At 50.6% G+C, this 15,695-nt stretch overlaps 2 protein-coding genes across 5 annotated transcripts in view; both read left to right on the top strand.

Annotated features, from left to right (window-relative positions):
- Nucleotides 1–8,776: 8,776 nt before the first annotated feature.
- UTP3 (UTP3 small subunit processome component) lies at nucleotides 8,777–11,312 on the top strand. The gene has a single exon (XM_066632349.1). The coding sequence runs from the start codon at nucleotides 8,837–8,839 to the stop codon at nucleotides 10,259–10,261; it is 1,425 nt and encodes a 474-aa protein (XP_066488446.1). The 5' UTR covers nucleotides 8,777–8,836; the 3' UTR covers nucleotides 10,262–11,312.
- Nucleotides 11,313–14,550: 3,238 nt separating this feature from the next.
- Nucleotides 14,551–15,695, top strand: part of RUFY3 (RUN and FYVE domain containing 3) — a 52,961-nt gene continuing 51,816 nt past the window's right edge. For all 4 annotated transcript variants that reach the window (XM_066631822.1, XM_066631821.1, XM_066631819.1 and 1 more), the window contains exon 1: nucleotides 14,551–14,648. The gene's annotated coding sequence lies outside the window, so the exon portion shown is untranslated. The remainder of the gene's footprint in view (nucleotides 14,649–15,695) is intronic.

Here is a 15,695-nt window from a genome sequence, read left to right as displayed (position 1 = left end):
ACCCGGTGTGGTCCGCACCTCCCGCACCCCCTAGCGACGCCACTGAGTAGGATGGGCCAGTGCAGAGGCTCACCCTAGCTCCCAAAGGTTGGATCTAGGCCCCACACATCATGGACAGGATACATTTCTGCTGGCCGGGACAAGTTGGCGTAGGGGGTGGGAGAGGCTGGGGGGACAGGGGTAGGGAGAGAATGGGAGGTGAATCGAGGGGGGTGGGATTGGATTCAGCAGTGCAGGTTGCATCATAACCCTGCTCCTTGTCCTAAGCAGCCTTACACGGGCTACTTGGATTTGTGCCAACGGATTCACTGGTGCAGATCTGAGTAGCCCCATTGGCATGACTGGGGCTCAACACAAGGTAAGATGAAAAATATCCCTTACCCTGAGTTGCCCTCCAGCCACCTCCTAACTTGCGCTGGATACAGTGCAGGTCAGTTGGTACGCTGCTAAAACTAAAAGTAATAATAGCAAATACACATAGAGCCTTAGAGTGTTCCTGCACAGCAGAAATTTCATTTATTTGGTCCTAACTTCTCTTAACAGTTTAATTTTGCCTGTTCATGCTCATGCAAGGCTCAAAACTCACGTGAGGTTTTTTCAGTTGAGCCTTAGAAGTCACAAGCACATAGATTTCATTCGTGCTTTCTATGGCCCAGCTGTCAAGTTCCATATAAGTCTTCAAGGACAGCGTTAAAAATACACTCCTTTCGACCACAGAGTAAATTTTGCTCTGAAAAATGGTTTCAGTGACTTTTTCGGTCATCAAGTTGATGCTTAAGAAAAACCGCAGTATGAAAAAAAGATCAGTAACAGAATATCTAAAGGAAGCAGATGCACTCTCAGGGGTTAATTTGTTCCTGGCTCAGCCCAGAACTTGCTTTTAATGTGGAGGCACATATCAGCATCACCTAGATTGGATTTCAGCTTTTGAGGCAAATAGCAGTCGCTGGTGGCCCCGATCTGGATTGGGTCTGTGACAGGTTAAACATAAGAACATAAGAACAGTCCTGCTGGATCAGGCCATAGGCCCATCTAGTCCAGCTTCCTGCATCTCACAGTGGCCCACCAAATGCCCCAGGGAGCACACCAGATAACAAGAGACCTGCAAGGCTTCCTGGGAATTGTAGTTAAGAACATAAGAAGAGCCCCACTGGCTCAGGCCATAGGCCCATCTAGTTCAGCTTCCTGTATCTCACAGCGGCCCACCAAATGCCCCAGGGAGCACACCAGATAACAAGAGACCTGCAAGGCTTCCTGGGAATTGTAGTTAAGAACATAAGAAGAGCCCCGCTGGATCAGGCCATAGGCCCATCTAGTCCAGATTCCTGTATCTCACAGCGGCCCACCAAATGCCCCAGGGAGCACACCAGGTAACAAGAGACCTGCAAGGCTTCCTGGGAATTGTAGTTAAGAATAAGAAGAGCCCCGCTGGATCAGGCCATAGGCCCATCTAGTCCAGCTTCCTGTATCTCACAGCGGCCCACCAAATGCCCCAGGGAGCACACCAGATAACAAGAGACCTGCATCCTGGTGCCCTCCCTTAAAGTTCCAGTACGCCCACACAATGGTCCCAATTTAGATTGGCTGCTATGGATCTTTGAAGGCCAAAGTGCTGTGCTAGTCCGGCCCTCAGAGCCTCAAAAGTAGAGCTGAAGGTGAACATGGGGTTTCCTTTCATGTGCAGCAGTATGAAGCTCTGCTCTAAGTCATGCGCAACATCCGATGAGTGCAGTGCGGCTCATAACTCGGTAGCCTGGCATGAAATGAGGAGGAAGGATATAGGTAGAACACGATGCATGGAGCCTTTATTGTGTGCACAGGAACTGGGAAGGAGCAACATGAAGATGATGAAATGCAATGTTAGACCCTGCACATGCCTGATCTTGTCTGATCTCAGAAGCTAAGCAGAGTCAGGCCTGGTTAGTACTTGGATGGGAGACCGCCTGGGAATACCCGGTGCTGTAGGCTTATACCATAGTCTTTCGAGAATGAAGGTTGCCAACCATCTCCCTGTACTGAACAGTATCTCCTGATCTTGTCTGATCTCGGAAGCTAAGCAGGGTCAGGCCTGGTTAGTACTTGGATGGGAGACCACCAGGGAATACCAGGTGCTGTAAGCTTATACCATGATCTCGGAAGCTAAGCAGGGTCAGGCCTGGTTAGTACTTGGATGGGAGACCACCAGGGAATACCGGGTGCTGTAGGCTTATACCATAGTCTTTCGAGACTGAAGGTTGCCAACCTAATGTTAGATCAAGGAGTCCAGGACTCTGACACAAACAGTTGCAACACTCACACCAAAGGAGGAAAGGATGGAAATCCTTTGTGTGTTCAGACTGCGTGTGAGAGAGACAATCAGGGGGTTTGTGGACTGATGATCAGGGCCAGGGTGCCAGAGGCCAGGGTTACCTATCCAATCAGACAACACAGAGGCCATTGGTGGATAAGCTCATCATGCACTGTTCTTCTGTACCTTGTTGCCTCTCAATCGTTCATGTCTGTTTGGGCCTAGGAAGGAGGTGGGCCTAGGAAGGCAGTGGTTTGGTAGCAGCCCTGATCAGGGCTGATCTGCCTTTATAGGTCAGTGCAGGCTTACAGAGGTCTGAGTTGATCCCCTGGGCATGCAGGGACTTACCCTGGGGGTAAAGTAACAAATATTCCCCAAGGAGGCCAATAAATAAGCATATTCAAATAGGATTGTATTGTCAAGTCAAGTCAAGGCAACCTTTATTAGGCATAAACATTTGGTAGGTGAAGACTCTGTACGGAAACCGTAGAGAGAATATAAACCTAAGTAGTACACAAATTATATGTGCAACCTTACGTGTACACACAGATACAAACGTACAATACATTTTACATACAAACATGTATTATTTAAAAAACAAAACAATCAGTTACTCTGCAGATGTTGCCAAAGATGTAATGTACTCAGTGATTACTTGCTACAGAAAGCTTGGCTTGATTCAAATTACTCAAATTTAGGGACTGTGCGACTGAGAGGGTTGTTTGCTCTACATCACCTGCTAGAAGGAATTGGATTATAGCTTTCTCAGAATGCCCTGTTTTAGCATGGAGCAAGGGAGAGAGAAATTGCTGTCTTAGTGCTTGACATCTGGGACAGTGCAACATAATGTGTGTGGATAGGATTGTATTGAATAAAATCCAGGGTGACTGGTGATTTAAACACCTTTATTTCAACCATCCTAATAATTGCACCTCCTTTCCTTTAGTCCCTTCGGGGAGAAAGGCGGTATTATTATTATTATTATTATTATTATTATTATTATTATTATTATTATTCAGTGAGAACCCCCAGAGTCAGTTACAGCCCTTCCTCCATCCTGCCCGAGGACAAGAGCTGCACCTGTTCTGCGGTGGTGTTAAAAATAAACTGGCACCTGCACATATTTTGCATGGAACCGTTGCTAGGTTTAGTGGGTGTCAGCCTGCTTGCATCAGATGCTTTCTTCCTTCCTACCACACTGGATGACTTTGAGTAATCAGAATATCCCTGCAAACTCTGCCGTGCTCCTTTCATGCGCAAGCAGCGAAGTGCACGATTAAAGAGAGTGGAGAGAGTACCTGGAAGGACACAACAGTATGTGACTGTTCATTCCAGAGGCATGTTGTTACCTGGGTTTCATTTAGGGGAGAAATATCTGGGGGCTAATGGTGTCTTTGTAATAGTGGCTTTGCTTACTTTATTTATAACATACAGGTTTGAACCTTGGAAGGAATTAGGTAGTGCATGCTCTTGCAAGATCTGCCTGGGTCTTCTAAACATGTCTGCAGCTGCTATCTGCCAGTTCCTTCTCTTAGCTTCCATTGCAGTCTCTCTCAGATCAATTTCTCTCCTTACCAGTGCAGGACTTTCATTTAAAGGGACAGCACAAGAGTTAATGCTGTCCAGAAGTCCCACTTTTCAAGGTTTCACGGCAGCACACAAGGAGCATGGTAAAGGTCTTGCTTTGTGCAGGGGTGGTCAACATGAGACGGCATCAGGTGGTGTTTCGGCTCACGCTGCCCCTTCTCCTGGTTCATTAGCTTCACAGAAACCTGGGCCCCATTCTCCCCTTGGAATTCCAGTCCACAGGATTTTTAGCTTAGCAAAAGAGCTAAACTACAATTCCATTGTCTAAGGGCACAATCCTAACTCCTTATGTCAGCGCTTTCCAGCACTGACTTAGAGGCAATGCAGCTCCGAGGTAAGGGAATAAACATTCCCTTACTTTGAGGAGGTCTCCATGAGTGACACCCAACTGCAGGAAGCTGCACATGTCCCATTGGCACCACTATGCCAGTGCTGGAAAGCACTGACATAAGGGGTTGGGATTGCGACTAAGACTAGCTGATCTAATATGGACGTTATAGCTCCCAAAACTCAATTCCCAATCCCGTAGCAATAGTGATTGGTGTAGAATATAGGAAAGGAAATATAAGCAATAAAAGTACACAGATTTTGTAGAATCCATAATGAAAGCTCCTTGAACTTATATCAGAAAATCAATAAGGTTACTGCTGAGTCTGGGAGCCTTGTTCAATGTGATACCTGCACATCTGCTCCTAGTCAATGGATAGACGACATTGCATATGGAGCTGCAACGCTGAGCTGGATCGTAAACCTTCTGATTGATTAAACATGTGACCCAGCAGATTGTTTTTAAAGGTACTTGCTTTTAAAAGAAAGAACATATAAAAACCCCACTGGTGACAGGTGCCATTTTAAAAGAGGCAACCCTGCCCCTTTTCTCTTAACCAGGAGGGAAAGAAGATGATGTCTGCTGTGACAAGTGTGTGCATCAACTAAAAAGAAGATTTTTCTTTACAATGATTGTTTTAATATGCATATCTATAGAGCCTGAATCAATTACTTAGTTGATTAAAACTTATATGATTATTGACTAAAGTGTCTTTAGCTTGGCTGCATTCCTAATGGCATTAAAAATGTAAGAACTGCTTTACTGAATCATCAGTATGCTGTTTCTATCAGTAGTGAGTCAGATGGAATTGCACTGGCACTGGAAAATTGGATAGGATTGGGCCCACAGTCATAAGAACATAAGAACGACCCCACTGGATCAGGCCACAGGCCCATCTAGTCCAGCTTCCTGTATCTCACAGCGGCCCACCAAATGCCCCAGGGAGCACACCTGATAGAGACCTGCATCCTGGTGCCCTCCCTTGCATTGGCATTCTGACATAGCCCATTTCTAAAATCAGGAGGTTGCACATACACATCATGGCTTGTAACCTGTCATGGATTTTTCCTCCAGAAACTTGTCCAATCCCCTTTTAAAGGCATCTAGGCCAGATGCCATCACCACATCCTGCGGCAAGGAGTTTTTGTGAGAGATTTGCCCGGTATTCTTCCCCTGACGTGCACGTCGAAACGGATCACAGCATGATCACTGTTCCCCAATGGCTCAGTAACATTTACATCTCTAGCCAGGCCCTGAGTACCTCACAATATTAAATCCAGAGTCACCAGTCCTCTGGTGGGCTTCATGACTAGCTGCTCTAAGGCACAGTCATTTAGCATGTCAAGGAATCCGGTCTCCTTTTTGTGACCAGAACACAAATTGCCCAGTCGATGTGAGGATAATTGAAGCCCCCATAATTTCAACCCTGTCCCTCCTTGTCACCTCCCTGATCTGTTTCCTCATGTCAAGGTTCCCTTCCGGTTTCTGGTCTGGAGGACGATAGTACGCTCCCAGTATTACATCACTCCTCAGGCCTGGTAATTTAACCCATAGAGATTCTATGGAATCGGACCCACCTTTGATCTCTACTTTGCTGGATTCTATCCCTTCCTTAACATAAATGGCCACCCCACCTCCAACACGTCCCTCCCTGTCCCTCCTGTAGATTTTATAGCCCGGGATTGCAGTATCCCACTGATTTTCCGCATTCCACCAGGTTTCCGTTATGCCCACTATGTCAATGTTTTCCCTAGTCACCAGACATTCCAGTTCTCCCATCTTTGCTTGGAGACTTCGGGCATTTGCATAAAAGCATTTGTACATGGAAAGCTCCAGGATGGGCTGCTTATTAGCTCCTTTATCCCTGAATCCTCTCATTGTGCCAAACTGTCTATCACATCCCATCACACTACCATTCCCAATTTTCTTCTCCTACTCTGCCTTTGCCTTGTTGTTCTCTAACCTCCCCATCCTCGTCCCATAGGGATGAGGAGTCCTGAACCAGATGCCCCTCGGCTCCTGTCGGCCTTCCCCCAGGGATCAGTTTCAAAGCTGCTCTGCCACCTTTTTAATGTTATGCGCCAGCAGTCTGGTTCCATTCTGGTTCAAGTGAAGCCCGTCCCTCTTGTACAGGCCCTGCTTGTCCCAAAATGTTCCCCAGTGCTTAACGAATCTAAACCCCTCCTCCCTACACCACCGTCTTATCCACACACTGAGACCCCTGATCTCTTCCTGCCTCACTGGCCCTGCGCGTGGAACAGGTAGCACTTCAGAGAATGCTACCTTTGAAGTCCTGGCTTTCAGCTTCCTACCTAATAGCCTAAATTTGGCCTCCAGGACCTCCAGGCTACACTTGCCCACGTCGTTGGTGCCGACATGCACCACAATCACTACCTCCTCCCCAGCACTATTCTACCAGGCTGTCTAGACGAGAAGTGATGTCCGCAACCTTTGCACCAGGCAGGCAGGTCGCCATGTGGTCCTCACATCTGTCGCAAACTCCCCTCTCTATGTTTCTAATAATTGAATCCCCCACTACAAGAAGCCCCCAACCCCCCCCCCCAAGGAGTATCCTGAGTGCGTTCGGATATGGGCCCATCTCCTGGAGAATGGGTCCCCCCTAGGGGATTGTTTCCCTCCTCTCCAGGATGACGTCCTCCAGCCCCAAGACTTCCCACCCAGGCAGCTGAGGAGCTGCACGCCTGAGGTTGGGACGAAGCCTGACCGTCCCCGTAAGTCTCCCCACGGTCCTTCTCTGCCTGCCTCTGCTTCTCCAGGTTGGCCACCAAGGCTTCAAGGGAGCGGATACGTTCCCTGAGTCCCTGGAGTTCCTTGCACCGAAGAGACACCCATGACTTATGCCCCAGAGGCATATAGTCATACATGTCATTAAAGTATTAGGACAGATTTGCTTGAAGAGTGATATAGTATACATACTATATACTATGTACATATTACTATAGTAATACAGTATTTACCAGAGAGTTGACAACAAGTTGAAGAATTCAGATGAGCAGTGCATGACAGTTTCTAAGGCCTCTCATGCATCAGGCTTCTCAGGAGTCAACTAAAAGCAGTACATAGAACTATCAGTGTCTAAGCCAGCCATTTTTAACCAGTGTGCCATGGCACACTGGTGTGCTGTGGATGATGTACAGGTGTGCCATGGGAGTTTGGGGAAAGATAATTTGTTAGTAGAGCCACTGAGGGATGCAGGCCCCTGCTATCATTGCGGTGTGCCTTGTCAACTGTCCAAAAACCGATACTGTGCCTTGACAATTTTAGTGCCTTGTCAGTGTGCCTTGACATGAAAAAGATTGAAAATCACTGGTCTGAGCCCTTATTAAAAGCTGAACTATCAACTGCTGCCACCTTGTGGCTGTGAAGTGAGCAACAAGTAATGAAAAGAAATACTTGGCTTGTTCTTGCAAATCAGTGACATTGGGGGATAAAAGAGTCCTGCAGGATCAGGCCCAGGGCCATCGAGTCCAGCTCTCTGTATCTCAGGGTGGCCCACCAGATGCCTCAGGGAGCACACAAGACAATAAGAGACCTGCATCCTGGTGCCCTCCCCTGCATCTGGCATTCTGCAGCAGCCTCCTTCTAAAACCAAGAGGGAACCTAGATAACTATCATGGCTTGAAACCTGTGATAGGACTTTTCTTCCCCTTTTCAAGGCATCCAGGCCAGATGCCGTCACCACATGCTGTGACAAGGAGTTCCACAGACCAACCACATGCTGAGTGAAGAAATATTTTCTGTGGTCCGTCCTGACTCTCCCAACACTCAATTTCAGTGGCTGTGCTCTGGTTCTGATGCTGTGTGAAAGGGAAAAGAATACCCCTCTGCCCATCCTATCCGGCATAACGTCTCCCCCTTATAATGTGGCAGGGAGTTCCACCGATTAATGTTTCCTTTGGTCTGCCCTAACTCCACACCCCCCCCCCATTCTGGGGGCTGTCACCTGGCTCTGGTGCTGCCCCCAGTACTTGGGCTGGGTGGGGGAGTCCATTGGGGTGAATGACTGTCCTGCTGGGGACAGCTGGTGGTGAAGGAGCTTCCTATTCCAGCCCAGCGTTGCATATGAGCAACAGGGATAAAATGTATACATTTGTGGCCGGGCAGGAATGGGTTAAAGCTTCCCAGGCTCGCCAACCTGACTGCGCATGCGCGCTTCGAATCCTTCGCAGCTTTCCTCCTCCCACAGGCAGGCCAGCCTGTGGTCTCTAGGAACCATAGAGAGGGGAGAGATAGAAGGGACCCATTTGCTGTGGACCATAGAGAAGGGAGAGGCAGAAGGGTCCCCTCCTCCAGGGACCATAGAGCGGGGAGAGATAGACGATGCCATTCGCCTGGGATCATAGAGAAGGGAGAGATAGAAGGGACCCATCTCTCATCTATATTGTCCCCGGCAAATCAACGCACCTGGAAGCGGGCGGAAGGAATAATGCGTTGCACACACATGGACCGGAAGTGCGTGAAACGCCATTAGAAAGCGCGGTCGTGACGCAACCTGTGCACATGATTGGCCGCTCTGTTTCGGGTAACCGAAAGTGGGGAAGGGAATGGGAGGCGCGCACTGACCTCCGACCCGGAAGCGGGGGCAGTGCCTTGCTGCCAGCAGGGGAAGCGCCATGGGGAGGCCGCGGCGGCGAGTGGCGCCCGGCCTGAGGGCTGCGGCGGCCCAGGAGGAGAGGATGGAGGAGCCGGAGCCCGGCGAGCTGCGGGTGGCCGAGGAGGCGGATGAGTTCCAGGAGCGGCGGCTGGAGGAGGCGGTGCTGGCGGCGCTGGGCAGCGAGCAGGAGAGCGGCGGGGAGGAGGAGGAGGAGGCGCTGCCCCTGCAGCTGCCCGAGGACAGCGAGGAGGAGGAGGAGGTGGAGGAGGAGGGTGAGGACGACGAAGATGATGCCCCAGACATGGACAGCGACCTGGAGGAGCAGCAGCCTGGTGGGGGCTCCGGCCTGCCCCACGAGCTGGCCTGGGGGCAGCGCAAGCAGCTCTACTACGGCGCTGACTCTGGTGGCAGGGCCCCCAGGCAGAGCCAGGAGGAGGCCGCAGCCGAGGAGGAGGAGGAGCAGGAGGCCCAGGCTGTGCAGAGGCGGCTGGCACAGGCCCTGGGCGAGGAGGACTTCGGGCTGGGCCTGCTGCAGGCCTTCGAGCGGCCCCGTGGAGAGGCATCAGGGCAGAGGGTCGCCCAGGACCTACAGGCCCTCTCTGCGAAGGAGCAGCTGCGGCTGCTGCGCAAGGAAGCTCCGGAGCTGCTGGAGCTGATGCAGGACTTCCAGGCCAAGCTGCGTGAGCTCAGGGACGAGCTGGAGCCGCTGCTGTGCCTGGTGCGGGAAAGGGCCATCCCCCGGGGAAGGGGCAGCCGCTACCTGCAGACCAAGTACCACCTCTACCTGAACTACTGCTGCAACGTCAGCTTCTACCTGCTGCTGAAGGCCAAGAGGGTTCCCGTCCACGGCCACCCGGTCATTGAAAGGCTCTTGACGTACAGGAGCCTCATCAACGACTTGGCAGTCGTGGACCAGAAGCTGTCCCCAGAGCTTCGGCTGCTCCTCGGTGGGTTGCGCAGCAAGGACGGTGGTGGGTTGACGGGCAGAAAGGAGTCCGTGGGGCCTGCCAGGAAGCTCAGCCATAAAGCCAGGCCCAGAACCGTTCCTGAGGTTGCTGGTGGTGAACTTGCCGAGGAGGCTGCTGACGGCTCAGATCTGGATGAAGAGGCAGCACTGGATTATTACAGGGAGATGGAGGAGAAGATAAAGCTCAAGAAGAAGAGGAAGCGCGAACAGGTGGGAGATGTGGAAGAAGTTGCTGTCGAAGAGGAAATGGAGGGTCAAAAGAGGGGCGCGACGTACCAGATTGTCAAGAACAAAGGCCTCACCCCCAGGCGGAAGAAGGTGGATCGCAACCCAAGGGTCAAGCACCGCGAGAAATTCAGGCGTGCGAAGATTCGCAGGAAAGGGCAGGTTCGTGAGGTCCGAAGAGAAGAGCAGAGATACGGAGGCGAACTGTCCGGCATCCGTGCTGGAGTGAAGAAAAGCGTTAAGCTTAAGTGATTCTTTGTATGATTTTTTACAGGTGGATGTGAGCACAATAAACCTTCCTTTGGGGAAAACAAATTCCACCATTTACTCACTTGATTTTTTTGGTCAAAGTTCAGGGTTACTTCCTTTCTGTTTAACTTCCCATTAACTCGTTTCTGCTCGGCCACCAGCTGTACACATTTGGTCCCTGTTCCGTATTTGCCACATTGGGCAGAAATTGCTTTGCTTTATCGTGTCTACCAAGTCACCCGATCTCCTTGCTTGTGGGCCCTCTCAATGGAACTTGGACCTGAGTCTTCAAGATAAAACTCATTCTGGCACACTGGGTCAGTCCTGTTTGCTAACAGATCCTTTGGACCAGGGGTGTCAAACATAAGACCCGGGGGCCAGATGTGGCCCTTGGAAGCTTTTTATCCGGCCCTCAGATGCTCAGCTGCTGAGCCATGCTGAGGTGTTACTGCTGAAAGGGCAGCCAACTTGAAAATTGAGCTCTCCCATATCTTGAATATGATCAAGATATGTATATTTTCTCTTCTATCATTTGCAGCTAATGATAGAATTAGCTGCTTTAATGACATTACTTCCTGCCTAATGACATCACTTTCAGACCTCAGCAGGCATCATGAATGCTATTTGGCCCTCTGTATGAAACGAGTTTGACATCCCTGCTTTGGACTGTGCTGGAGAGCATCCAAATATCAATAAAGCCATGATAACTTGAATTTTAAAGTCTTCATATAGTGACTGTTGACATTTTCAAAATTGGCTCTGACAAATATTGGCACGGGGTATGGAGTTTCATTGGCATAGAGGTCAATGTTTCATGCGTTCAAAATAAGTTGCTTTAAAGTATTTTCAGTGTGTAATGTGATCACTTTGTTTTTGAACAGCTTGTCTGAATGATATAATTCATATGACTCATGAAAGTGAGCCAAGCAGTGCTCCTTCCTCAACAGATTCTGGGGGATTCAAGCCCTAAATATCTGTATAATAGGGGTTCATTATCCTTGGTAGTTATATTGTATTTGGCTCACTAATGGAAATAAATTGTGTTTTGAAGGGATTGTGGGATTTTGTGTTTCTCCAGTATTTGAGATGATCAGAGAGGGACCACTTTGTACTTAGGATGCTAAATGAGCTTTCACACTCATTTTGTGCAATAGTATAGGAATCTTACTCCATATTTAAGTGGATCAACATGAAATGTGATTACTAGTTACTGCATTTATTTATATCCTGATTTTAAATTAGAAATATCAAAGTGGCTCGCAACACATTCGTAGGAATAACAATAAATCAACAAATTAAAAAAGAAGAGAGAAGGTAGGACCATTTCAAGCAGCAGAATTAAAAGCCTTATGGAACAGAAAAGCCTGTTCTCTTTTGCATACAGTGGCTCCACAGTTCATCCCCTCTACTGTTCTTTAACCAGTCTGAATGCAAGAATGACAAGTTCCTTAAAAGGAGTAATTAATCTGTATTTGGTGATTAATCGGTGGTTGGCATGTTGGATCTAGACTGAAGAATTTTTGTATACAATATTAAGTTATGAGGAAGATGGCAATTTGGGAAGTGAAGCTTTGTCATTTGGCTGGACACAAAATGACCTTATCTGCTTTCTCTTCATTTAAAGTACAAATGTGTTCCAGTGTAAATATTAGAAACCATGAGCTACTATATGGTTTATTTTGGATTCAATAGTAGTGCCTCCAGACAGGTTAGAGGTGGAGCCAAAATATACCTGTTCTTGATTTTCAAATATTGGCAGGTATGTTTTAAGTTCTTGATTACTGGTGTTTCGAAATACTTTTGTGGATGTATTAGGGCCTGTGCCATCATTAGGTCACAAGGCAGCCACCTAAGGCTCACGGTACTGCCCTTTGAAGTGCATAGTTTCATACAGATTAATTTGTTTAACCCATGTAAAAATGAAACTGAAAACTAATTTTTTATTTTATTTTAAGATAAATGCCACAATTGTGCTATGGAATATCATTAAGTATAAATCCTTATGAAAAATGCCTATGCTTATTTTATTACAAAATAGCCTGGCACCAGCCCTGGAAGGTATAGAAAATGGTTTATTTTAGGGATATTAACCCCTCAATATGCAGTTTCTGGTTTTGAAGTTTGATTTTTAGGGATGACTTTCAGTGCTGCAAGTGTAGCTGGGAGGGGGTTTATGTTTCCCAACAATTAGAGATTGGAAATTATTTTAGGTGGAAATGGTGTTGGGGAAACCAGCCACTCCAGAAAGGCAAGCCATGAATCTGATATTGGGGGAGGGTTACATATTGTTAGGGGGGAAGCTTAAATCCTCACTGGGTGATAATGCTTGAGAAATTCCTTTGGGAAGGAAGCGGATTAGTGGCTGGGAAAGGGATGCATTGTTCAAAATTTAGGGTTTGAGATTTTGTTTTGGAGAGGGGGGAAATTGCTTAGCAGAGGCATAACACTCTGTCTCAGAGCCTGGGGCAGTGAAGTCACAACACGTGACATCATGATGCCACTTCTGGGTTCTCCCCAGAGGATGGAGCACTTGCTGCAGCAGCTGTGTGCCCCTTTTCTGGAGGAGGCTCCTCTTTGAAGGAGAAGGAATAGGAGTGGTGTAAAGCTGCCACCATCTCCTCTGAAACAAGGGCAGAGCCTGAGTGGCAGTCATCTGTCGTCAACCCCTTGGTGTAGCACCTGGGGCTGGTGCCCTTCATGCTGCACTTTAGTTACACCTCTGGTGCTTACTGCTGCTGGGACTCAGTGTCTGGGTAGGTAATGCATTCTGCCATTTCCTAATCCTAAAAAGGAATAGGAACAGCAGCTTCCATGCAGTTGTCCTGTATGCCTGCAGCTTCCCGCATCTGAGCCTACACATACGATTTCCATATGAACCCACAATGTGCTGCATTTCAAAGATCCCAGTGATGTGTACAGGGGGATTCAAAAGTCCCATCACCCCCTCCCCATATGTAGGTGGTTCAAATGCGTGCCACCTATGAGTGTATCCGTTTATAACTGTATGAACAGAGGACAAAATCTAATGAAATGTGGCTGTTGGCAAGATGGGCAGCCCAGCCCTAAACTGCCTGGTACCCAGAGGAGCAGCAGCACCAAAATGGGTACTGCTTCAGGCAGCCACCAGAGTCTCCTTGGGGGAAGGAGACACTGGAGTGGGGGGGGGGGGAAGGTCCAAGCCCTGCAATGGGGCTACTCAAGTCTGTGCCAGCTATTTTTGCTGGCTCAGAGTTGAGGACTGGCCTGACGTTGAGGACTGGCATGTCTGCACAGAAGTAGGAGTAAGTACCTGGGGTTTACTCCCAGGTAAGTGTGGACAGGATGGCAGCCTCAGAGCCCAATTTTATGCATGTCTACTCAGAAGGAAGTCCCATTATAGTCAGTGGGGCTTACTCCTGGGGAAGTGTGGATAGCATTTCAGCTTTTGAACCCCATCCTCTGCGTGTCTACTCAGATGGAAGTCCCATTGTAGTCAGTGAGGCTTACTCCTGGGGAAGTGTGGCTAGGATTTCAGCTTTTGAACCCCATCCTCTGCATGTCTACTCAGATGGAAGTCCCATTGTAGTCAGTGAGGCTTACACCTGGGGAAGTGTGGCTAGGATTTCAGCTTTTGAACCCCATCCTCTGCATGCCTACTCAGAAAAAGTCCCATTACAGTCAAAGGGGCTTACTCCCAGGAAAGTGTGGACACAGTGGCAGCCTTGGGGCCAATCCTACTCAGAAGTAAGTCCCATTGTAGTGAATGGGGCTTACTCCCAGGTAGGAATGGAGAGGATTTCAGCCTCCGAGCTCAACCCTCTGCGTGTCTACTCAGAAGGAAGTCCCACTGCAGTCAGTGGGGCTTACTCCCAGGTAAGTGCGGAGAGGATGGCAGCCTGGGAGCCCACCCCTCTGCTCAGAAGGGAGCTCCACTGCGGTCGAGCGGCTTCCTCGCGGGTAGGAGTGGCGGGGCGGCCTCGAGACGCTCCGGAGCCTTTGTGGTCCCTTGAGGGCGGGCCCCGCGGAGCGCAGCGAGGCTCAGCAGAGGCGGGGCTCCGAGGGGGCGGGCGAGCGGCGCCAGCCAGCCAGGCGAGGGCGGGTCTATGGCGGCGGGGAGGCCGCCCTGCGGAGAAAGTTGCCCGCGCGCCCCGCCGCCGCCGAGGGGAGCCGGGGAGCGGCGGCATGGAGAGCCCCCCGGCCGCCGAGGAGCGGGAGGCGCCCCCCGACTCGCCGCCCTTCTTCCTCCTGTACCCGGGCCGCGGGGCGGGGGGCGCCGCCGCCTCGGCCGCCCGGCCCGGCCCGCAGCCCCAGAGCGCCTGGAGGGCCGCCCCGCCCGGCCCCTGCCCCGGCCCGCTGCCCGTCCTGCTCAGCTACGCCGCGCCGGAGCCGGGCCCGCGCCGCCCCTGCGCCCGTGAGTAGCGCGCCCCTCCCCTCCCCCCGCGGCCCCGCACCCCCACCTGCAGCCCCTCCCCCCAGGCGCCAGGTCTACTCAGAAGTAAGTCCCGTGGCTGTCGGTGCGCTTACTCTCAGGAAAGCGTGCGCAGGAGGCGGGTGAGGCAGAGCCTCCCCGCTGGAGTTCTTCGAAAGGCACCATCGCCCTGTGGGGGGAGGCAGGTGGGGCAGAGCCTCCCCACCACAGCCCTTCAAAAAGCACCGCCTTCGCCACCTGAGGTGCCCAGGCACCCACAAGCCACACGCTTGTTTGGGCACCTCACGCAGACTCTGGGGAGGCTCTGCCTCACCTCACATGGTGATGGTGCCTTTCAAAGGACTCCTGTGGGAAGGCTCTGCCTCACCTGCCTCTCCCCCACAGTGATGGTGCCTTTCAGAGGACTCCTGTGGGGAGGCTCTGCCTCACCTGCCTCCCCCCACAGAGTGATGGTGCTTTTCAGAGGACTCCTGAGGGGAGGCTCTGCATCACCTGCCTCCCCCCACATGGTGATGGTGCCTTTCATAGGACTCTTATGGGGAGGCTCTGCTGCCGCCCCCCACAGATTGATGGTGCCTTTCATAGGACTCCTGTGGGGAGGCTCTGCCTCACCTGCCTCCCCCCACATGGTGATGGTGGCTTTCATAGGACTCCTATGGGGAGGCTCTGCCTCACCTGCCTCCCCCCACATGGCAACCGTTCCTTTCGAAGGACTCCAGTGGGGAGGTTCTGCTCACCCCACATGGCAATGGTGCCTTTCAAAGAACTCCAGTGAAGAGGCACTGCCTCACCTGCCTCCCCATCCACCACATGTCCCTGATAGGATGGCAGCCTTAAGCACCAGACAGCCACACAGTCAGCTTGTGATCCCAATCCCTTGCAGCCTAACGTCTACATGCTTGCTTAGAAGCAGCCCCCACAGAGGCTTAACCGGAAGTCCAGTGCCAGGTTGCATGACATTATGTCACCTTTGGGTTCTCCCTGGAGGAGGATTCCATGGTTCCCCAGGCTTGTGTCCTCCACTCCCCG

This window comes from Tiliqua scincoides, chromosome 6 (genome assembly GCF_035046505.1).
Source record: "Tiliqua scincoides isolate rTilSci1 chromosome 6, rTilSci1.hap2, whole genome shotgun sequence".
NCBI lineage: Eukaryota > Metazoa > Chordata > Lepidosauria > Squamata > Scincidae > Tiliqua > Tiliqua scincoides.
Note: the sequence above shows the minus strand (reverse complement) of the source record. Positions and strands in the feature narration are given on the sequence as shown.

Excerpts from the sequence above, each read along its gene's own strand:
- UTP3 (XM_066632349.1), top strand. The coding sequence starts at position 8,837 with ATGGGGAGGCCGCGGCGGCGAGTGGCGCCCGGCCTGAGGGCTGCGGCG.